The 25287-nt window shown below is 46.2% G+C and overlaps 1 protein-coding gene across 1 annotated transcript in view; it reads left to right on the forward strand.

Moving 5' to 3' along the window:
• Positions 1-25287, forward strand: part of DMXL2 (Dmx like 2) — a 169035-nt gene that overhangs the window by 133907 nt on the left and 9841 nt on the right. The window contains exons 42-46 of the mRNA XM_078783981.1: positions 18026-18103; positions 19752-19843; positions 20038-20090; positions 24098-24231; positions 24320-24403. Coding sequence (XP_078640107.1) covers positions 18026-18103; positions 19752-19843; positions 20038-20090; positions 24098-24231; positions 24320-24403 — 441 coding nt within the window. The remainder of the gene's footprint in view (positions 1-18025; positions 18104-19751; positions 19844-20037; positions 20091-24097; positions 24232-24319; positions 24404-25287) is intronic.

Raw genomic sequence — 25287 nt, forward strand, 5'->3', positions numbered from 1 at the left:
GAATTGATCCGTTTCTTGTATATTGGACTGATTAGACTGTTTAAAGAGTAATCATGTTATGTTTTGCACGAAAGAACACTAATACACGAAGTTGTTTGTTGCAGGTATCGTTCTTCAAAATGTGGCCAGGGTTTCTGGACCACCATATATATATCCCACTGACATAACAATTTCTTGTGTGTTTTATAATATATACCTGTCGGCAATGGGTGTGGCTAAAACAGCCGAATCCACTAATGAGAAGGGGTGTCCGCATAATTTTGGTCATGTAGTGCATATATATATATATATATATATATATACAGTATATAATCGTTAGATTAAATAAGACGCGGACGTAGCTTCAGGACGTCGATCTTTAATTGTCGACAAGCTTTCGACCAACAAAGGTCTTCTTCTGAGCCAGCCCCAAGTTCAATGGAAGTGAAGACCACTTCCGTTTTGGTCCCACTTCCGTTGAACTTGGGGCTGACTCAGAAGAAGACCGTTGTTGGTCGAAAGCTTGTCGACAATTAAAGATCGACGTCCTGAAGCTACGTCCGCGTCTTATTTAATCTAACGATTATTTATTCAATACAAATGAGACGCCCTGCTCGTACTTTGGAGTTTCTACTATTTCTTACAGTTATATATACAGTATATATATATATATATATATATATATATATATATATATATATATATATATATATATATATATATATACACATACATATATATATATATAATATATATATATATATATATATATATATATATATATATTGTAACGAATGTGAAAAGTATGGTTTTGTTGTGTTTTAACTGACCCTCATCTATCTATAATTCCAGTAATCTCTGTTTGTATGTTTGTATGTTTGTATGTTTGTATGTTTGTATGTTTGTATGTCTGTATGTCTGTGACCGCTGTTTCTCGACAACCACGGGTCCGATATACTTGAAACTTGCCAGGTATATTGCTGGGGACCCGAGGATGTGCCTTTTCAAGGTTTCATATTAATCGGAGAAGTAGTTACCGAGCTATGTCCAAAAAACGATTCAACCAATCAGAGAGCAGCGAGCTATCACGTGTGCCGAACGTGGCGAACAGACTCTGCCTCGGACGGCACATTTGAGAGCGTATTCATTTATTTCACGTTGGAAAACTATGTTGCCGTTAAACTATGTTTTAAAACTAATTAAAACTAATTTGCGATTCATCGTAACTGCGATTTGCGACCTTCCGGACAGTGAAGACTGCACTTCCGGCAGCCAATCACAGAACGCGTTATTGCGTAGGCGTGGCCGATGTGAGAGCGAGCCGAGCCGAGCGCGTGCGCCATTACGGTTCGTAATTCGATTTCTTCCGGAGAAAATAATAATTTCTCGATTTCTTATGCGCATTATTTCTCCCAATTCAGTCAGAGCGAAGGGCGGAAGCGAAGAGCGTTGTTTTTTTTGTTTACGGGCGTACGGGCGTACGGGCGGGGTAGAGCGTACGGGTTGCGTTATTTTTTTTTTTTGGCAAGGAACGGGCACCCACGTACGGGCATGCCCTAGTCTATCTATAATTCCAGTAATCTCTGTGTGTCTGTGTGTCTGTGTGTTTGTGTGTTTGTGTGTTTGTGTGTTTGTCTGTGACCGCTGTTTCTCGACAACCACGGGTCCGATATACTTGAAACTTGCCAGGTATATTGCTGGGGACCCGAGGATGTGCCTTTTCAAGGTTTCATATTAATCGGACAAGTAGTTACCGAGCTATGGCGATTTCTTTACCAAACTCCGCAAGCCGTTCGCTTTGGACCAAACCATTTCATGTAAATAGAGGGGGGGGGGGGGATTGTCACCGTACTCGCAAGCCGTTTGCTTTGGACCAAACCATTTCATGTAAATAGAGGGGTACGATTCAACCAATCAGAGAGCAGCGAGCTATCACGTGTGCCGAACGTGGCGAACAGACTCTGCCTCGGACGGCACATTTGAGAGCGTATTCATTTATTTCACGTTGGCAAACTATGTTGGCGTTAAACTATGTTTTAAAACTAATTAAAACTAATTTGCGATTCATCGTAACTGCGATATGCGACCTTCCGGACAGTCAAATGAGGACGTCACTTCCGGACTTACGGATAGTCATAGTGACGCTGAACGTGGCGAGCAGACGCTGCCTCGGACGGCACATTTGAGAGCGTATTCATTTATTTGACGTTGCAATCTGTGTTGATTGTTGTAAGGTACGATCGATTGTAGTACACGTTTATAATAACTCTGCCGATACAGGCCCGATTAACTGCAGCGCCATCCGAGCTGCGGCGTCGGGACGATACATTCATTGTACGGTCACATCACGCACTTACGGGCACGCCCATGGGCCCATGGGCACGCCCATGCATGCATGGGCGAAGACATTTTTTTTTTTTTTTTTTGGCAAGGAACGGGCACCCACGTACGGGCACGTCCTAGTAGAGTAAATAAGATCGAAAGACATCCCCCTAGTTAATTCCATGAATCTACAGACAGGCCACGATATATCTTTTTAAATAGTTTATTTCCTTATTCTATGTAGGCTAAATATGTGTTTCCCACTAGATTGACTTTGCATTGTATCAAACGAAATAAGCGTAGGCCCCTTTCAATTTCCCCAATCATCTCCGCTCTCCAAAGTTCCTTTCAAAAGTGGTGCGAGTGGTGTTCAATCCCGCAAGCCGCCATTGCCCATGTGCTAATCTCGGAGAAGAGGGGGGTAGGAGCCGCCAACTCACGGGCGTGGCACGTCGTCATGATCAAAGGGGGAATCGGACAGCCCTAACAGCCAACCAGCACCGCGGTGAGCGACCCGGTAGGCGTGCCCTCGCAGCCGGCGGCTTGATTCCGACCCGAGTAATAAAAGCGACTGGAAGGGACTGCTTCGGGAGATGAGAGAAGAGAGGAGAGGAGAGATGAGCTGTGAGATGAGCTGTGAGCTGTGAGATGGGAGATGAGAGACGCTCCAAACCAAAAAGGAGTGGTACTTGGAGATGAAACAAGCTTTGGAGAGACGCGCTGAGAGGAGGGAGACGGCTCCACCAGAAGGAGAGGAGCAGGTGTGACCGAGCCAGCGCGTGACGTCCACAGCATCAGCAGCGTCGACGCGACCGAGGGTTTTCCCGCCAAAAACGCGAAGAATTGGGAGCTGCTACCTCCAGCCCTGCCGGTTGCAGGGACCTGACCCTGCCTCCCTCTCCAGCAACCCACCTCCGCCATTCCTGCCTGCAATTTCCCTCGTGTAAGTGTGAACGTCGTCTGTCCTAATCATTGTCCTGGGGTTAAGTAAATTGAATAGTATAAGCTAACGATTCACTGTGTGACTGCTTCTTCCATCCATTGCTTGTAAATAACTTTGATCGCTCCTTCTTTTTGCTTGTGTGTATAATAAATCCTGTTATTCCTCCGTACTCTGTCTTCTTCTCTCTTCCTCTTTACATTCGGTCGCTTTAGAGGTTTCCCGATTGAATACCTGTGGCGCGATTGGTCAACGTTGGGGGAGTCGGGCTAATCGGGGATCCTGTAACGGTCGTGGTTGAACATCCGCTCGGCCCAAAGTAACATCTTGTCCGCGACCCGTAACAATTGGTGTCAGGAGTGGGATACGAGGCCCGAACCAAATTTTTTAAATGTGTAGAAAAAAAAAAATTTGGTCAAAATTACGAGCTGCCGAAATTTTGTTGTTTTATAAAACCCGAATTTTGAGATCGCGCCATGGACAATCAAGGCGATCGGATGTCGGTGGGGGAGATAGACAGGTTAGGGGTAACCCAGGACTTCGGGGAAGAAAGGGAAGAGGAGAGCAATGAGGTGGTTGAGGGTGTATCAGGTGCACAAAATGGCGGCCTCGCGCACATGGTTATTGTGGCGCCAAATTTAGCCACGCCCGTGACCGTAGCAGCGCCGCCGATGGATTGGGGCCTATTTATGATCCAAATGAAGGCCCTTATGGATGCTCAGAGTGAGCAAATGAAGGCTCAGAGTGAGCAAATGGGGAACCGAATGGATGCTCAGAGTGAGCAAATAAGGGCTCAGAGTGAGCAAATGGGGGCAATGAGGGACGAAGCGAGGGGTACCGCTGAGGGGTTAGACAAGAAATTTTGGAAGTTAGACAATAATTTTGAGGGGTTAGACAACGGGATAAAAGAGGTGAAAAATGGGTTAATGGGGTTAGAAAATAGGATGGAGGACAAATTGCGGGAAATAGGGGAACAATCTGCCCGGGAAATCAAACGAATGGGGAACCAGATAGAGGAGGTGCAAATCGGGTTAGAAAGTAAACTGGATGCTCAGAGGGATGAATTGGGACAGATGAGGGTAGCATCTACAAAAGAGAGGCAGGAGATGAAAGAGGAGATACGACGAGTTATAAGTGAGGAGGTCTCGGGGGTACGCGAGGAGGTAAAGCGAGGCGAAAAGCGTATAGAGAAAGAGGTGAGAAATAATACGGCGAGGTTACAAGGGGGAATAGAAGATCTGACGGAGGAGGTGGAACAGCTGACGGAGGGACAGATGGAGTTAGTGGAGCAGGTTCAAAGGAACACTGCAGTACTAGGAGGGTTAAAGGCGACACAAAAAGAAATTAAAAATGACTTGATAGCGACACAGAGGCAATGTCAGATGGTACGTGAGGGACCGACAATGAGGTTGGACGAGGTGACAGAGGTAATGGAGACAAAGGACCGGCAGGTGAGGATGCACATAGAGACGGTCACGGTAGCCTTAGAGGACGAACTTGAGGAGACGCACCGGGAAATAAAAGAGGTGAAGCAAAAATTAGAGGAAGTGGAAGAAGAGGTGAGTGAAATTAAGAAGGGACGGACAGAAACTAAGAGGGAGATAAAGGAGGAAGTAATGGAATATGTACAAGGTCGGTGCTCAACTCATAAATGTGATGCTCACTAACCAAATAAAGAGTGTGCAGGTGGCAAAGGAGGTGCGGAGACGAGGTGCCAAGGTGAGTGGCGATATAATCGGAAATGTACATGATGTGAGGAAAGCTTCAGTCGGCTTGGGGATTGGTTTGGATCCGGGTGTTCGTGAAAGGCCGTTGGTGAAGTGTGCGACAGGACTGGTGTGTGAAAAACGAGGTGTGCGAGAATGTCCGACCATGGGGTGTGTGAGGAAAAAGTGCACGCCAAGGAGTGAGTGAGCTGTCGAGAGTGAGTTGGTTGTAGCGTGTGTGCGAGGGAGCACATGGAAGCGCGTAGTGAGGAGTGTTACAGAGGATGTAACGGAAGCATGCACGCCTGTGATGAGTGTTACAGAGGATGTAACGAAAGAGTGTACGCCTGTGGTGAGTGTTACGGCGGAAGTAACGGGAGAGTGTGCGCAAGAGGATGCGCGAGAAAGGTGTGTAACAGACAGGTGCATGGGGAAAGAGTACGCTGTCAAGAGTGAGGAAGAATGCATGCATGTGGTGAGTGTTACAGAGGGTGTAACGGGAGAGTGTGCAGGAGAAAGGTGTGTAACGGACAGGTGCATGAGGAAAGAGTGCGCTGTCAAGAGTGAGGGAGAATGCATGCATGTGGTGAGTGTTACAGAGGGTGTAACGGGAGAGTGTGCGCAAGAGAGTGCGCGAGAAAGGTGTGCAACGGACGGGTGCATGAGAAAAGAGTGCGCTGTCGAGAGTAAGGGTGAGTGCGTTGTCAAGAGTGGAGTTGAGAGTAGTGAGAGTGACACGGAGCGTGAATTGGTTGTGACAGGTGAGCGAGGATGTACACCTGGAATGGAAGGAAGCACACCTGGAGTGGTAGAGCGTGTGTGGGAATGCACACTTGAGTTGGTCGTGAGGCACGTGGTTGGGTGTGCGAGTGAGAGCACACCTGTGATTGTCACAGAGGAGGTGACCGAGGAGGGGGCGCGAAGAGGTGTGTTGGTGAGGTGTGCGAGCGACGAATGTGTGCCAAGGTGTTCGGTGGTCAGGTGTGTGACCAAGTCTGTGAGTGGAATGAGTGTACCTGGGTGTGTAAGAGAAGGTGCAATGACCAAGAGCAGGGAGACGGCTGGATGTATGAGCAAGAAAGGGGTAGCGTATGCGTGTAAGCATGCAGGTGAGGCATCGACGGTAACCGGGTTAGCGGTTAGAGCGAATTATAGCCGAATCGGGCCCTCGGTGTGTGCCGGGCTTCGCGTGCCGCGAGAACCAGCGGGGGTCCGATGCACGGCGGGTTCGAAAGGACCGCCGTACGTGATCCACGCTGGGCCGCGTTTCGAACGGCCGCGTCCATGCTCCACTAGGCGGAGCGGGCATCCCGATAGGGAGGGTCGTCATGGCGACCCCCTTTTGTGGAGACGTTCCGGCAGGTCGAGATCGGGCAATTGGATGGCTCCGCGCCGAGGTGGTGCGTGGGATCTCGGCACGGGTAAGCCCCCGTCCCTGCACCGAGTGCCGGACGCATCCAGCCGCCGGCACCAAAGAACCCGCATTCATTGCTCGGCTGTACGAAGCCGAGCTTTCGAAGTGCATTGGCGCACCGAGAGGATCTAATAAGTAGACGGGTGATGAGGATAGTGGTTTGGACCCAAAAATTTGAAAAAAGCAAAATTTGATAATTGGTAAAGGATTGGCAGAGTGATGATTGGCAGAGGATTGGTAATGGTACAGTGATTGGCAGATGATTGGTAAATTTTTGATTTGTTGGATTTGGTGTGCAAAATTGATAGTGGGAACGTCCCCCATGTGGAGGGATGGCAACTCTGTCATCCCTCACAAAGGGGGGCAAAGGAGCACTAGTTTATGGGGTTTATGGCAGTGTAAGCTCGCCGAGGGAGGGTTTGGATAATGTGTAGGGATCTAGCGAAGATGACATTAGGTAACGTTAAGGTTAGTTAGTGACAAGGATACCTGTAGTGGGGATGCAGGTAGATTAGTGTGGATGATAATGACGTGGGAGCGCAATAGTTTAAAGGGACGACTGGGAAGCGCAAGTTTCAGAGGGAGTAGTTAGATGAGATGATGCCATGTGTTTGAGGATTGAACAGGTGAGATTGCACAGGTGTGCAACTGGACAGGTGTGTGGAGCAGTGTATGAGTGAGTGAAGGTGATTGTGTATTGTGCTGACCAAATGGTCCAGGAAGAGGAGGAGGGTGCAGGTGGCACCAGGTGTGAGTGCACAGGTGTGCAACAACAGGTATGGAGAATGGTTGTGTGGAATAAATGGTAGTGTGGAATATCTGGAGTATTGGAATGGATGGTCGTGGAGTGAGTATGGTGGAAATTGTGCAGTGGAGTGGATGGTGTGAAGGTGTGAATGGGGGAAGGATGGACCCCCATCACGGATACCCGGGGCGGGTAGTGTAAGTGTTAGGTAGAGGGTACAGGTAAATTGTGGTTGGATATTGGCATCTGTGGTGCGGTTGGAAGAATGATGTTTGGATGGGTGCATTAGTGTTGTGGAAATGGCTGGGCGTGTAGCCTGTTAGTGTGTGTAGTTGGTTTGGGCACTCCACCACTGTGAGGATGTCGGCCAGGTGAGGCCGCAGGTGGGCTCTGGGAGCCGGTAGTAGTTGTTGTGGATGGGGCCTGAGGATCCGGAGGACGGACCCGGGTAGCCCAGTGCCAGAGGGCACCGAGTGGGGTGACAGAGCCAGGAGGGGCCTTCCCCAATAGGTTAGGTAAGGAGCAGGTAAGCTCGGGTGGCAACTACAGTGGTGGAGGTGTGCAGGTGGGTAGACCTGCTGGGAGAGCTACACGTCACAGCCCAGAAATTGTGCAAGGGCACCGGGAGATGAATCGGGGGAGTGAGACCCCAAATTGAGAAGCACCACAGTTTAGTCAATGGGAATTGGTTTTTAGAACCCATAGTGTAAGTTGGCCAATGGATTGGCAGGGAGAGACCCCGGGTAGTGTAAAGTGTGTTAATGTCATTTAGAGGATAGTTAGGATTGGAGTCTCCTCGCACCATCTGCATCCACTCACCTGAGGTGACAGGTACTCCACACCATGCCATGTTTTGATTATTTTTTACTGTGCAAATGTTTGGAATGTGAGACGCATCATGACGTGGGTGTGACATTGTGCTTGATGTTCCATCTCTTCCTCCTTATGAGGATTGATGATGAATTGGGTGATGGCAAATTTTGAAGTAGAGGGATTGGAGTCGAATTTGGTGTAGAAGGGAAAGATGGGGAAGACAAGACGTAGTGACAAATTTGTAAAGGTGTAAATTGTTGTAAATATGGGGTAAGGGCAAGGGTAGTGTAGGTGACAGGGGGGGTGACGTACGGTAGGGACGAGGTTTTCTCACTTCGCTCTCCGTACGCACTTCGCCCTGCATTGCCTTTATTGACGTGTACCCTTGTGACCTTACCCCTCGCTCATTTGTCTTCCCCCCTTTTGTCTCCCACTTGAGGACCTGTGCGCCATTGGGCGCCGAGGGGAGCGTGCGTGAGGTGGCCATTGTGTGCACGAGATTCTCAGAACCAGCATGCATTGCGTTGATGTACCACTTTATGGACCGCTGTTCTGCGGCCAAGTACCACTTGATGGACCCCAGGTTCTGGGGCAGGGCACCTCTGTTGGAGACCGGCCATAGTGGCCAGGGAATCTTGCTTGCGGACCTCGGTAAGGTGGCACCTATGCCAAACAGGTGGACCACCCTTAGTTGGCCCCTGAGGCCCTAAATAAAAATGAACACAAGTTGTGCTTTTTATTATTTCCAAGTAGGCCGCATGAAGCCAGAAGACGTCGGGAAGAACATCGGCCCAGCAGAAAAAGAGAAGACCACCACCAGTTGTTTTGTTGTGTTTATTATGAACAGTGGTGACTGTGCACCGAGCGGTGCTTTTGGTGCTTTTGGGTGCTTTGGTGGTATTGGTACTGGTGCATCGATGCAATGCGTGCTGTCTCCTCCCTCCCAACAGGAATTTCTTTTTCTTGTTCCCTAAAAAGAAAAAAAAAACACAGGTCCTGGGTTGCGTTGTAAATAAGAAATAACGTCACTGTAAATAATGCTCCCCACCGTAAATGTATAGTTTGAGAATAATTCCGTAATTCGGTTAGCTGTGGGTTTGAGTCTGTTAGACAGGGTGCAATGCAATAGGGGGACATACTTATTTGTGTTTTAAAATCATCACACTCAGGGTCAGGTTAAAAGTAGAGGGAACTACACCTACGTGTCACACTAAGTTAAAGTTTTGTAGGCCCGTGAAGAAAGGAGGGTGCAGTGTAACGAATGTGAAAAGTATGGTTTTGTTGTGTTTTAACTGACCCTCGTAGAGTAAATAAGATCGAAAGACGTCCCCCTAGTTAATTCCATGAACCTACAGACAGGCCACGATATATCTTTTTTAATAGTTTATTTCCTTATTCTATGTAGGCTAAATATGTGTTTCCCACTAGATTGACTTTGCATTGTATCAAACGAAATAAGCGTAGGCCCCTTTAAATTTCCCCAATCATCTCCGCTCTCCAAAGTTCCTTTCAAAAGTGGTGCGAGTGGTGTTCAATCCCGCAAGCCGCCATTGCCCATGTGCTAATCTCGGAGAAGAGGGGGGTAGGAGCCGCCAACTCACGGGCGTGGCACATCGTCATGATCAAAGGGGGAATCGGACAGCCCTAACAGCCAACCAGCACCGCGGTGAGCGACCCGGTAGGCGTGCCCTCGCAGCCGGCGGCTTGATTCCGACCCGAGTAATAAAAGCGACTGGAAGGGACTGCTTCGGGAGATGAGAGAAGAGAGGAGAGGAGAGATGAGCTGTGAGATGAGCTGTGAGATGGGAGATGAGAAACGCTCCAAACCAAAAAGGAGAGGTACTTGGAGATGAAACAAGCTTTGGAGAGACGCGCTGAGAGGAGGGAGATGGCTCCATCAGAAGGAGAGGAGCAGGTTTGACCGAGCCAGCGCGTGACGTCCACAGCATCAGCAGCATCGACGCGACCGAGGGTTTTCCCGCCAAAAACGCGAAGAATTGGGAGCTGCTACCTCCAGCCCTGCTGGTTGCAGGGACCTGACCCTGCCTCCCTCTCCAGCAACCCACCTCCGCCATTCCTGCCTGCAATTTCCCTCGTGTAAGTGTGAACGTCGTCTGTCCTAATCGTTGTCCTGGGGTTAAGTAAATTGAATAGTATAAGCTAACGATTCACTGTGTGACTGCTTCCATCCATTGCTTGTAAATAACTTTGATCGCTCCTTCTTTTTGCTTGTGTGTATAATAAATCCTGTTATTCCTCCGTACTCTGTCTTCTTCTCTCTTCCTCTTTACATTCGGTCGCTTTAGAGGTTTCCCGATTGAATACCTGTGGCGCGATTGGTCAACGTTGGGGGAGTCGGGCTAATCGGGGATCCTGTAACGGTCGCGGTTGACCATCCGCTCGGCCCAAAGTAACATCTTGTCCGCGACCCGTAACAATATATATATATATATATATATATATATATATATATATATATATATACACATGGGCGCACTCGTGTATATATGTATATATACACTACCGGTCAAAAGTTTTAGAACACCCCAATTTTCCCAGTTTTTGTTGAAATTTATGCAATTTAATGTCCAGTGAATAACCTGAAATGGTACAAAGGTAAGCAATAAACTGCTCGAGGTTAAAAAAAAAAGTTTAGGTTCGCAAAAACGGGAAAATAATGCAAATTGCACAGTTATATTGTAAAAAAAAGGCCTTCTTCAGGGAACAAGTAATGGGTTAACAACTTACAGTTGTTCTGCAGCAATGTAAGTAAATTAAGCCTTGAAAGTTGACGCAAACAATTCCTACAGATGTCCCAACCTCTGTTGATTACTTGATTACAAACCCCCTGTCTGTATAAAAGCAGTATTGGAACAGACTGTTATTACACCCTCTGAAGCATTATTTGGACAATATTGCACTGCAGGAAGTAGTATATTGGAAACTGGAGGAAACTCTGACAGGAAGAGGTCTGGCAGACCCAAAGCCACAGCAGAATCAGAAGACAAGTTTCTGAGAGTCAACAGCTTGCGTGATAGGTGGTTCATAGGACAACAGCTTCAAGCACAGCTTAACACTGGTCGAAGTAAGCAAGTCTCAGTTTCAACTGTGAAGAGAAGACTTCGAGCTGCAGGTTTGACAGGTCGAGTGGCAGTAAGAAAGCCATTGCTAAGATGGCAAAATAAGAAAAATAGGCTTGCCTGGGCCATGAAGCACCGCCAGTGGACTACTGAAGACTGGAAGAAGGTCTTATGGACAGATGAATCGACATTTGAAATCTTTGGTTCATCACGCAAGGTTTTTGTACGCCGTCGAGTAGGCAAAAGAATGGTTCCTCAGTGTGTGACACCTGTCAAACATGGAGGAGGAAGCGTGATGGTCTGGGGCTCTTTAGCTGGATCCAGAGTCGGCGACTTGCACAGAGTGACTGGCACCCTGAACCAAAAGAGCTACCACAGCATTTTGCAGCGCCATGCAATACCCTCTGGTATACGCCTAGTTGGTCAGGGGTTCATCCTACAGCAAGATAATGACCCTAAACACACCTCCAGGCTATGTCAAAACTACCTTCGAGGAAAAGAACAAGACGGTTGGTTTCAAATCATGGAATGGCCAGCACAGTCTCAAGACTTAAACCCCATCGAGCTGGTTTGGGATGACCTGCACAGAAGGGTGAAAGCAAAGCAACCTGCAAGTGCAACACATTTGTGGGAACTTCTGCAACAGTGTTGGGAAGAACTTCCCGAACAATATTTGATTTCCATTGTCGAAATAATGCCACGAGTGTGTTCGCCGGTTATATCTGCAAAAGGTGGCTGCTTTGCTGAGTCAAAAATTTAAATTAAATTTTGTTAAACAAAATGATTCTATGATTTCTTTTTTATCTCCAATTGTTTATTTGTTCTATGCTTAATTTCAGAGTACATTGAGACAATAAACTGCGTAAATTTCAATAAAAACTGCAAAAAATTGTCGTGTTATAAAACTTTTGACCGGTAGTGTGTGTGTGTGTGTGTGTGTGTGTGTGTGTGTGTGTGTGTGTGTGTGTGTGTGTGTGTATGTGTGTATGTATATATATATATATATATATATATATATATATATATATATATATATATATATATATATATATATATATATATATATATTGCTACGGTTTTGAGACGTGTACAGTGAGTTTAATAAAGGTTAAAGGTTTTCCCCCCATAGATAGTCAGATGTGCAACATGTAGCCTCGTTTGTAGTATACAGTCACGTGAAAAAGTAAGTCCACCCCATGTAAAGTTTGGACTTTTTCAACATATTTCAACATCCAGCTATTTGATCTTCATTTCAACAATATTGATAGATAAAGGTGATATAATATAACAAATATCATGAAACATTTACATTTTGTAGTCCATTGTATAATTTAAATAAACATAAATGAAAATTTCACATGTGGAAAAATTAAGTACACCCCTACATTTATCACAACTTCAAATACCTAAAATTAGAATCAGGTGCACCAGCTCAGGTGCAAAACATTAGAACATCGTTAGAGAGGATCTTGGAGGAACCTGTCTTATTTAAACCTCAGACATTTAGTTTGGTTTGCTCTTTGTTGTTGAAGTGTGCGGCGTCACCATGCCTAGATCAAAAAAGCTCTCTGAGGCCTTCAGAACGAAGGTTATAGATGTCTACGAGTCTGGGAATGGATTTTAAAAGATCTCCAAACAATTTGAAATCAATCATTCGACTGTCCGGAAGATCATCTACAAGTGGAGAAGATTCCAAACAACCTCCAACTTGTTCAGGCCAGGCCGCCCCAGCAAGTTCAGCCCGAGAGCAGACCGCAAGATGCTGAAAGAAGTCTCTAAGAACCCCAGAATGTCATCACGGAAATATTTCCATAATATGGAAATATTATGGTTTGGGGCAGCTTTGCTGCATCAGGGCCTGGGCAGCTCACCATCATAGAATCCACTATTAATTCTTCATTGTACCAGAGGGTGCTTGAGGATACTGTGAGGCGATCTGTCGAAAAGTTGAAGCTCAACCGAAGGTTGACCTTGCAACATGACAATGACCCTAAATATACCAGTAAATCCACCAAGGAATGGCTGAAAAGAAAGAAATGGAGGGTTCTGGAATGGCCAAGTCAAAGCCCGGATCGAAATCCCATCGAGATGTTGTGGGGGGGTTTGAAACGAGCTGTGCATGCAAGAAACCCCTCAAACATCGCACTGCTGAAAGAATTCTGCATGGAGGAGTGGGCAAAAATTTCTTCCAATCGATGTCAGAGACTGGTAGACAGTTAAAAGAAACACTTACTTGAGGTTGTTTCTGCCAAAGGGGGCAATACCACCTATTAGAGCCAAGGGTGTACTTACTTTTTCCACATGCGAAATTTGCATTTATTTTTATTTGAATTATACAATGGACTACAAAATGTAAATGTTTCATGATATTTGTTATATTATATCACCTTTATCTATCAATATTGTTGAAATGAAGATCAAATAGCTGGATGTTGAAATATGTTGAAAAAGTCAATACTTTACGTTGGGTGTACTTACTTTTTCACGTGACTGTAGTTATGTCTTAGTATATGTGAGAGTAGGCCCCTTCCAGTGTTAATCCTGCGTTGTGTAAAGACAGGAGGATAGGCCCTACTTCTACAAACCATTCCACGTCCATAGGCTCGATCCATTGCTGCTAAAAAGCCCTGGTTGTGTTGGGCGCGAGTCAACACGAGGTGGGCCTCGGAAGGTGGAGGAGGGTTGACGTCGGCGCAGCAGCAGTGGGGACGGTAAGCATGAGTCACCAAGCAGGGCTCACAGCGTGTGGCTGCAGCACTGCGTCACAGGGCGAGGTTGGAACATCGATCGGGCTAAGAGGGTTGGCAATAAAATCGATTGCGCGAAGCCCCCACCTCAGTTGGGAGTTCTCAGTTCTGAGAAGGGAGAGGCGCTTGAACAGGACTTGCAGAGGATAAGCGCGTTGTGAAGGACTTGCCGAGGACTGGCAGAGGAGAGAGAGGACGCGCTTGAAGAGGATCACTCGCACTGTATGAACTTGGTTACGAGGGATATGTGGGCGCAGCCAGGGCGTTAATAACTTGCGCGGTTCAGCCAAAGCGAGTGAACGCGGCTGAAAAACCGCCAGCCACGCTAAGTCCACCCTCTACCGTTCGCCCCGAGATTACCCGTTTGTTTGAGCGACACGATACGAGTTCCTGCCTTCGCCTACCTCCATCTCCGCAGGACGTGCCGGGGACCATGGAGAGCCGGACGAGGCCGATCCTGGACGACCACCGCGGCGCTGGAGAACTCCTGCCCATCTGCAATCCCCGTGTGAGTGTGTCAGACGGGCCCGTTGTCTTTGGGTAGTAAGAATAAGACTGCATAAGGATTTCCCTGTGTCTCTTCGTCCTGTACTGTATATACGTGCCATAATAATTAAATCTATTTGTTCTTCCTTTTCTTCTGAATTCGATCATTCCCGTGATTTCTCCATTGAGTAAGCGTGGCACGAGTAAAACCACTTGAATCGGGGTCCATTAATTATAACTGTGCAGATCACGTGTACGCAAACCGCTCGGCGTATTACCATCACACGTGGTTCGTGCGAGGCTTATTTCCTCGCTTCCAGGGCAGCGCTAGTACTTAGGTACGAGCGAATTTGGTCCCGAAACCCTATTTGGCGCTGTCCGGAAGAGACGTAATAGGTCTCGGGTCGCGCCAGGTCAGTAAAGACAAGGGGATTAATCCCCCCTTGATAAGGGGAGAAGGCCGGCGGCAGATCCACAACAATATATATATATATATGTATGTATATATATATATATATATATATATATATATATATATATATATATATATATATATATATATATATATATATATATACATATATTTATATATATATATATATATATATATATATAATCATATATAATCATATATAATCATATATAATCATATATATATATATTGTTACGGACGCGGTTTAGATGTTGCTTTGGGCCGAGCGGATGGTCCACCGCGACCGTTACAGGATCCCCGATTGGCCCGACTCCCCCAACGTTGACCAGATCGCACCACAGATATTCAATTTGGAAACCTCTAAAGCGACCGAAAGAGAAGGAAGAGAGAAGAAGACAGAGTACGGAGGAATAACAGGATTTATTATACACACAAGCAAAAAGAAGGGGCGATCAAAGTTATTTACAAGCAATGGATGGAAGAAGCAGTCACACAGTGAATCGTTAGCTTATACTAGTCAATTTACTTAACCCCAGGACAACGATTAGGACAGACGACGTTCACACTTACACAGGGGGATATTGCAGGCAGGTATGGCTTGAGGATGGATGGTTGTTTTTGGGAGGCAATGGAGGGTCCAGCGTGGATTGCTGCCTGGCGCGTCCTTTTCGTGGCCTGCGGCCCCTTAGCTGCCCCCTTAGCTGCAGCGTAGCTGGTCGCACGCTGGCTCGCACACACCTGCTCGTTCAGGCGTCTTCCTTCTCCCCAGCAACAACGAGTGACAGCAAGCAAGAGGACGGGGTCAGAGCAAGAGGATGGGGTCAGAGCAAGAGGGTGGAGCAAGAGGATGGAGTGCGTCCCGCGGCGGCTTATATTGGTCTCCTCACCGAACCTTCGCGCATTTTCTCGGGGGTTCCCGCTCCGCCCTCTCTTAGCCAAACCCCTTGTTCTGGGTTGGATGAGCGGGGCCGACTTACTCCTCCCCCCTATGACGAGGGGGGCGACCCGTCTTCTCTAGCCACTCCCCTTGTTTGTAATGGCCGCAAATGGCGAAAACCGGTCAGCAGCTGCAGGTAAGGCGCCGTCACGTTGCACAGCAGTTCAGTACTGCAATAAACGGTTGCTGTGAAAGCTCAAGTGGGGGAATCCCTGGCACTTGAGCTGCCATGGATCATCGGAGGGGCCTACGCTTTATTTCGTTTGATGCAATGCAGAGTCAATCTATTGGGAAACACATATTTAGCCTACATAGAATAAGGAAATAAACTATTTAAAAAGATATATCGTGGCCTGTGTGTAAGTTTCATGGAATTAACTAGGAGGACGGCTGCGACCATTATTTACATTACGAGGGTGTTACACACAACAAAACCATACTTTTCACATTCGTTACACTTTCTCCAAAATTGTTACACTTCTCAAAACCGTTACACTTCTCAAATTCGTTACAATATATATATATATATATATATATATATATATATATATGTATATATATATATGTATATATATATATATATATATATATATATATATATATATATATATATATATATATATATATATATATATATATATATATATACATTGCATACAAAAGTGTGCCTTTGGTCCTGAGCTTTTGGCAACGTATATATAGATATTTATACATATTGTTATGTCGGTGGGATAGAGATACTTTAGAACAGGTAGGATGTATAAATTAACATGCTCCGGATGTCGGGTAGAATCATCCCATGTAATAAGTATTTGTTTAGCCCGGATGTCGGATAAGTGGTATATCTGTCACGAGGGGGCGGGGCATGTTAACTAGCTTAGGCATCAGGATAAATTATCCCTTGTATGTCTTACCCTTGGTGATTTATCCTTTGTCCCTTATGGCACTGCAATAGACACTAGCGCAGGAAGTGCCCATTAAACCACACATAACAATAAAACCAACCGGAAGCCAGGCATCGGGCACTGGGGCTGACAATCCCACCTGGCAGGCACACATCGTTCAGGCAGGCCAAGAGCCACGCCCAGAAGGGCAGTGATTGGGCGAGAGTTGACCAACAGGAAGGCCGGGGTAAGAAGGGACTCACTGATTGGCCAGGGTGGAGCAAGAAGGCACTCATCGATTCGTGAAAGAAGGGCGAGCAAGAACTGGAGAGCTGGACGAGGTGGTGGTGGCCTGCGGGCATTGGTGGAGAAGTACCGAATGACGTCACGACCCGACGTTAAAAGAACTCTCGGACCGACATTTTCGCTCTTGCCCTCCTCTCGCTCTTGCTCTCTTCTTGCCTTCGCTCTTGCCTTCGCTCGTGTTTTGTTGTCCTCGACGACCTCTTAGTCCCTTGCTTCTTCTCCCTCGCCCTATTGTGCTTGGACCGACCGTGTTCAGAGATGCCATCGGAGATGTGCAGAGGCTGCGGGAGGAGCTGCGGCCCGGGATCTGCGGTTCTCTGTGTGTGGACGAGTGTACGAGCGCTGCAGCGTGAACTGGCGCAATGAGGCCGGGTTCCCGCCAATGTGCGTATTTCGCGCGCAATGCCGGTCCCGTTCGCAGACCCTGACAAGACTTCACTCGTGATCAGAGCTAAGCACACGTACACAAATAATTTATTTTATCCAACGTTCTTTTATCCCTTTGTCTGTGTTTAAGTCTAGTGTGGAGGATCCCGTTTCGGACTTTAGTTTTACCCTCGCATTTTCTTGTTATCGGCATCCGTTTTTATAAATCCTTTCGTTCTTTTTGTCCATTTTAAATCTGTGTCTGTTCGAGTTAATTTTCTTTGCAGGCTTTGGGACCGCCGGCGGACAACAGGTAAGCACTTCATCTTCCCCTCCCCTTTCTTCCCGCGCATAGATAAAGTCCACAATTTGATCATCGCCTCCGAGTTAAAGCTTGCGTTTGGCCTTCCGTGCTACCCTACGGTATTCACCAAGGGTAGTCACACGACAATATATATGCACCTTTCAAATATTTTGCTTTTTAAAAGTTGCATTAAATTCCATATGCAGTATATTCTTTATTGAAATGTATCACAATGTGTACACTCAACAACTTTGGTCGTTATGGTTCCCTTCTGATTGTGGATCAAGGTGCCATTGCAAACCTGACCCTGTTTGCTTGACTGTGGCCTAAAGTATCCTCTTCATTTTACAAGTATCATGTTTCAAGGACTCAGTTGTGATGTTTTCAGAGCTCGTTCTGTCCCAAGGGCTCTTTTAAGGTTTGTCACTGAACCATGGACAACCTCTGATTGTAGCTCACTTGTACTACTATATTCCCCAGTATGGTTTTCAATCGCCAATGTGTTTACTTATGCGAAAGGATTCTTCTAATTGAAACCCACTGTTTGTCTTTTACCCTTATAGTTTGGTGTGTCTGATGGAGAAGGTTTCCTGAGCCTTTGGCAAACTAATTCTACAGGAAGTAACCCCAAACCTTTCCAGGTAAATATGTTCATTCAAGTTTTTAAAATTCCTATTTTCTTTGTTGTATCTTAACCACTCATTTGAGAAGTCTTGTGCTTTAACCAACCTTTGTAAGAGCAGGGCCATCACATCTAATTTAATACAGATAACTATCTCGCAGCATATGGACCTCCTTTAAAGGAAAAGCTTCTGCTGGCACTATGGTGACCACAACCTGCAGCTGCTGCCATGTCCTCCCAGCGAACCAATAGGAGGCGTCTATAGTTACATTGGATTGCTTGCCATTGGAAGCAACCCATCTCATCTTGCCTCGCACGGCAGATGCGCCTGTCTTATTGATCTCCCGGTTAGCGTTTGAACAAAGGGGTAATTGCAGAACGATTTCACAATAGGTTCCTTGATGAACCAAAATGGGCTAACGTCTTCCTACTTTAGGCTAAATTGTTAAGCAAATCAAGTTCATTACAACACACACACACAACGTTGTTCAATCCTCAAGGAAAGTATGAATTGTCATCAATTTACTTTTCAATGGCAGGATTGCCAGCGTAATCAAAAAAGGAACGGATTTTTTTTTGTGTGTGTACAGAATCGAGGCTCGTATAAGAGCCAACACATTGAACATTAAAACATTCACAGACACATTAAACATACAATGAAGGGAGCGGGGGACAAAAGGGGGAGAGAGAGGGAAGCACACAAGCACAACAACATTAGAGAACATGGACGTCGGTAGATCTGTGGAAGGGGGAGGGCTGGGGGAGGAGGGAGGGGTACATGGTATAAAGCAAATGAACACTACTAGGAATTTCAGGAAAGAAGTCGGAGATTGAAAGAGGCCGATTTGGGGTGTTTTAACGGGGGTAGAAAAGATCAAATTTTGGATGGGGGAAGATAAGAGATGGTGGCGAACAGCTGTTTTAAAGACCTGGAGGGAGGAGAGGGATTGAAGAGAGTGTGGGAGCTTGTTCCAGAGGTGGGAGAAAAGAGGAATGAAGGAGTGAAGGTGAGCAGAGAGTCTTGATTTTGGCAGTTTCACCAGAAGAGGGTTGCTGGCAGATCTTGTTCATCCTGCAGGAATATTTGGGGGACAGAGCACAGATAGAGCTGGGGGAGCAAGGCCGGAGAGGAGTCAGTAGAAAAAAAAAGGGGGGAAAAAAAGTCATTCACACAGTCAACTCAGTACCAGCAAGCACTAGGTAAGATGAATGAAATCCTGGGATGTGTTTCGATGGGTGTGCTATATAGGTACAAGGAAATATTGCTGGAATTTTAAAGAAGCCTGTTATATCTACATTGCTGTTTTTGGTGTGGTCACCCTATTGCTGTACTGTATTCACTGTCTATTATTCAACGAAAACCCTGAATGATGTTATCCCCACAAGTAACGAACGAGCTTTGCCTGAATGTGTTGAATTTCTACCTTTCCCATCGGAATCAAATGTGAACGATGTGTTTATAGCATTGGGTTCAGATTATCGGCCAAGGAAATGCCTATACGTTTGACTTACTTCATGTGTATGTGTTGTATGATTGTGCTGATGGGAGAATAAAACAACTCGCATGTAATCCTCGTGTGTGTGTGTGTGTGTGTGTGTGTGTGTGTGTGTGTGTGTGTGTGTGTGTGTGTGTGTGTGTGTGTGTGTGTGTGTGTTTATGTGTTTAGTGCTGGCAGTGCCATACACGCTGCACATCAGACTTCACTTTTGTGTGTTCTTCCACACTCATCGCCACTGCTGGACAGTCGCAGGACAACCGGTAACACTTAGCAGTGTTTTTGTATTACAAAGTAGGTCGCATGATGGCATGCCTGCATGAACTACCTCGTGCCACTCAATTGAGAACTAAACGGGTGTGTTTTGCTAACAATCAGATGGTGTACTCTGTGCTTGAAGTAATGCTTCTGTATCTCACCACATCATAACAGAACGGTTCCATTTTCCTTTTTTCAGAAATGTGTGTGTCTGGGACACTCTGTTGCCAGCAAACAGCAGCTTGGTGCAAGGTCAGTGTCTAATAAGGTTAGGTGTAAGAGGAAGAACACCTGTGTGTTGTTCAACTCAACTGCCAATGATAAACAACCAAAAACTAGAACTGGAGACTTCGGGGCCATCAGGCTCATTCAGAATCTAGAAATATAAATTACATAAGGTATGAGGGATAACGATTCCTCAGAAGCAGAATATTTCAAGATTGGCCAATTATTTGAGATTTAGTTATTTATCTAGAAAATTCAAGTGAATAATAAATTTCCCTCTGCCTATTGCATTTATTGATCATGAAAACGCCTTCAACATTGTGGAAACGAATGCCATCATCCAAACTCTACATCGCCTAAATGTCATCCAGATACATCAACATATCAAACAAGGTATATAATAGTGGAATAATGACCTTAAAACTGCAACAAAGTGGCGGCAAGATCAATATCTAAAAAGGAGTCCCACAAGACCATACAACCTTACCAAAATTGTTCACTGCAGGTCATGGAGTGTTCCAACAGCCAAATCGGGAAAATAAAGGAATAAATGTCAATACGGTACGGAATACGCTGTTGAAACCAAAGCATTCAGAATCATTGGAATCTCCCGCGATGAAGCTAACTCCAAGGGCCTCTCACTCACTCACCGCAGGCAGGTTGGTGGTCTTTCCGTCTTCTACCGACTCCTCTCTGGCCTTGCCCCCCCAGCTCTCTCTGGGCTCTGTCCCGCAAATATTCCTACAGGTCGCACAAGATCTGCCTGCAACCCTCTTATGGTCAAACTGCCAAAATCAAGACTCTCTGCTCACCTTCACTCCTTCATTTCTCTTTTCTCCCACCTCTGGAACAAACTCCCTCATTCTCTTCAATCCCACACCACCCTCCAGGTCTTTAAAACAGCTGTTCACCACCATCTCTTATCTTCCCCCATCCAAAACCTTGATCTTTTCTACCCCCGCTAATTTCACCCCAATTCCACTTTTTTGAAATACCAACTTCTGTCCTGGAAGTCCTTGGTGTCCTTGTGTTTTATACTTCTCCCTCCCCCCCCCCCCCCTTCCCACGCCTCCTCCCCCCAAGCCCTCTCCCTTCCACACATCTCCCTGCTCTCAAATGTTGTGTTTGTGTGCTTCCCCTTCTCTCCCCATCTTGTCTTCCGCTCCCTCTTTTTATATATTTTGTTTGTCTGGTTGATTTGTTTGTGAAGTAAATGTTAGCTCTTTCACGAGCCTCGATTCAGTATGCAAAAAAAAAAAAAAAAAAAAATGGAGAATGATTTGCAGATGACAATTCCCTTTAATTTTGAAGAATGAAAATTTTTATGAAAAAGATAAACCTTGAGAGTCATAAAATTGGACGACGTATAAGTTCATATAATGAAGAAAAAAGTCCTTTTCATCTGCTACACTAAAAAGCAAGAAATTTGATCTTTGCAAAATTGAAAGATCAGAAGCTCAGGTGACTGCCTCGCCTTGCATTACCCTTCCTGGTCTACAATTACTGCTGCAGCCCCATGAGACATGTTGAGTCTCCAATGGCATATAAGCTCATACAAAATCATTCAAGAACCTATGGTATTGTTACGTTTGTGGGGGTAGCTAATGAAATACCTTAGCCCAGGTAGGATTGTATAATGTAGTGTGCTCTGAATGTCGCGAAGAAGAAAAAAACCTTCCTTTAATTAAGTCAGGCCCGGATGTCGCGTAAGTGCATATTTGTCTCCATGTGAGGGGTGGAGCTATGCTAATTAGTTAGGATATAAAGGTAACTTTCCCAGGGTGTAAATTGCCTCTGTGGTTTCCCCCTTCATTCCTTATGACACTTAAACCACCAGCTATGCGATCAGCGCCTACAATTGCATAGAACGATCGCCGACCGGATCCGAACACTACCACTGACGCCACCCAGCCGAGTCATCTCTAGGGGCATCAACAAAGGCCGTGAGGCTCCGCCCCGAGAGGAACGATTGGTCAGGATGGCCATAGACTGATGCGACGGCGCTCGGTGATTAGAGCACGGGTGACATCAGAAAAACATTCTAGGGCCAGGGACAAAAAGGACACGTCCCGCCATTTTCTCTCTCTTTGGTTCGGGGTTTCATAACGAGGAGTCGCACGTCCCTGTCGCTCTCTTGGTTCCGACATTCAGTACGAACAGTCACATTTATTATTTGCTCTCTTGGTTCCGACATTCATCGCACTTCTCTCTCTTCTGCACTGGCTTCGTGACGGCTGCGCTTCGTGCCGTGTGCGCCTGAGAGAAACATCAGAGCTTTGGGAGCATGGAACGATCGGAGCTTTGGGAGCATGGAACGATCGGAGGGGAAGGGAATTTGGCCGTCGCTCCGTGGGTCGGTGGCTGCTCTGGGCGCGACTGCGCGCCATCTTGTGCGGTTCCCACACGGTTGTTCAGGGACCAGTCAAGGACGCCAGGTGGAGTATCAGCCAACGCACCACACCACACATTTATTGTTACTTTCATTTATTTCTCCCTGTGTCTGTATTTGAGTCTGCATGGAGGGTCCCTCTGTTAGGAATTTTAGTTTACTGTACATTCATTTCTGTTATCCTGGCACTAATTTTATTAAACCATTATTTGTTGCATTTTAATTGTTGTATTGTGTGGTTTTGCCAGTTTTGTACGTTTATTTGTTGCACTGAGTGGGTTTGAACTCCATTCAATGTACAATGTGCGCTGAGTGGGTTCATCAAAAATGTAGTGGTCTGAGAGGGTCAGTATGGCAGCTACATTCAAATGTAAGGTGTGCACAGAGGGAGCTGCAGATGGAGGAAATGTTGAGTTGGATCTTGGAGATGGCGTGAAGCTGGAAAGTGTGAAAACATTTTGCTACCTTGGAGACATGCTGAATGGAGAAGGTGGATCAGACTCGGCAACGGTTGCTGGAGTGAGATGTGCATGGAAGAAGTTTCGGGAACTGAGTGGCGTGCTGATGAGGAGGGGAGTGTCGTTGAAGCTGAAGGGAAAGGTGTATGGTGCATGTGTGAGAAGTGTTATGATTTATGGGAGCGAGACATGGGTAATGAACGTAGAGCATCAACGAAGGCTGGAAAGGGTGGAAATGCGAATGGTTCGGTGGATGTGTGGAGTATCATCGAGACAGAGGAAGACAAACGATGAATTGCGAAAGATGATGGGAATAGAGCCTGTGATTGATGCTGTGAAGAGAAACAGGTTGAGATGGTTTGGTCATGTTGAGGAAGGATGAAAGTGACTGGTTGAGAAGAATGATGGAAATGAATGTAGAAGGAAGTAGAGGATGGGGAAGACCGAGAAAGACTTGGCTAAAGATGGTGGAAGAAGAAATGCGGGTAAGGGGGTTAACAAGGGGAGATGCAGAAAATAGAGCAAAATGGAGAAGATTGTCATGTTGACAGCAAGGCTAACCCCCACTCTAGCAGGGAAAATGGCCTTAAAATGCATGTTGTTGTTGTTTGTATTTGTTGTGGGGATCGGATGTCTCTCGTGCCGTTTCCGTCCGTACAGGTAAGACCTCGCTGCCCTCCACTAACCCCGCGTGTGCAAGAGAGAACACCGCCATAGTTTGGGTATATGCCTCGGAGTTAAAGCTCGGTTGGTCATCCATCACCCAGAGGTCTTACCCCGGGGACACGACAGTATTACCTATAAACGAACACAGGACATGAAAGGGTCAAACTATCTTGTCCAAGATACCATGCATATTGCATCACACATCATATGATAAGGTAAAAAAAGCCACCAATTTAACTGTTGGAAAGAGGATAATGGCAATCATAAAGTCGCTGTGTGGTGTTGCCCGTTAAGTATAGAAACTGAGCATGGAATTGTGCCCTACTTGCACATACAAACACAAACAGTTGGAGAGTTACTGAGAAGGCCAACACTTTCACGAGCTATACATGCCTTATGCCTGTTACATTCTTAATATGGTAAAGACCAGTATCATGTGACCATTTGTCAGATGTGGCATTTGCTTGGAGATTGCAAATTTCACATTTACTTTACGTGACTGACTGCATCTGATGCCATAGGGTTCACCTGCCATGAAAGCGGTGCCATGGTGTTGGCAGCTGCTGCCCGGCATCAGGTGTTGGTATCTGCAGGGAGACGTGGGATGGTTTGCGTGTGGGACCTGAGACAACGCCGATTGATGCATTCTTATCAGGTTTGATTGCTTAAGGATCCTAAAGACAAGTGTTATTCTTTGATTTGTAAATTTGTGGGACGAATGTGGATGCATTCTATCCTCGCAGGCGCATGGCTCGGCAGTGAAAGCTTTGGCTCTGGACCCGACAGAGCAGTTCCTGATAACTGGTTCCACAGAGGGAAACATCAAGGTTTGTGAAAAATGTGGTCAAAAGTGCTTGTTGTGTGCTTGTACTGCGTGTAATGCAGCAGAAAATGAACCTTGGCTGGAAAATAGGTCTCATTTATAGGTTATGGCCCAGGTCCTAGGCTATAACCTTCCCGGGGCCCGTCCCGACATTTTTTGTTTCAGAGGTTTCCTCCTATCTTTCACCGTTCAGGAGATTTGCGCGTGCAGACAAACAAACGAACAAACAAACGAAAACTTTCTTTTATCTTACTATAATTCACCAAATGTCCGTCTGTCTGTTCGAAGGTACCGTAAAAACTGCTGAACCGATTGCAAAGATATTTTGGTTGGGTAATCCTGGGACCCCTGGGAGTAAAATGGGCTATTTAGTTTTCCCAATTTCAGCTTTGGTCTCCAGCATTGTCAGGTTTGGACTCCCGCATAAAATTCGCGTTCGCATAACATTCATTGTGACGATGTTCTCATTGTGACGATGTATGTGTTCACGGTAGTGTTTGACGTGACGGTGTGAACGTAATTTCGTAATGCTTTTCGTATCGTAATCCTTTAATGAACGTTTAATGTTTAATGAACGTTTAATGCCCTTCGATGTCCGGGGCCACACGCGCGCTACACTGGACGGGCGAGTGTGTACCTTGCCCTTCGCCGTCTGGCTCGGGTAAACCGCTGAGCCCCATCCGTGATGGAGACTGGGGCTTGAGACGGTGTCCCACGAACGAGGAATTCCCAGTAAGCGCGAGTCATCAGCTGACGTTGATTAAGTCCCTCCCCTTTGTACACACCGCCCATCACGACTACCGATCGGACGGTTTGATGAGATCCTCGGATCAACTCCTGCACGGGCCGTTCTCGGCTCGTGCCGGTGCACCGAAAAGATGAGCAAAC

This window comes from Myxine glutinosa, chromosome 8, assembly GCF_964187855.1.
Source record: "Myxine glutinosa chromosome 8, kmMyxGlut1.1, whole genome shotgun sequence".
NCBI lineage: Eukaryota > Metazoa > Chordata > Myxini > Myxiniformes > Myxinidae > Myxine > Myxine glutinosa.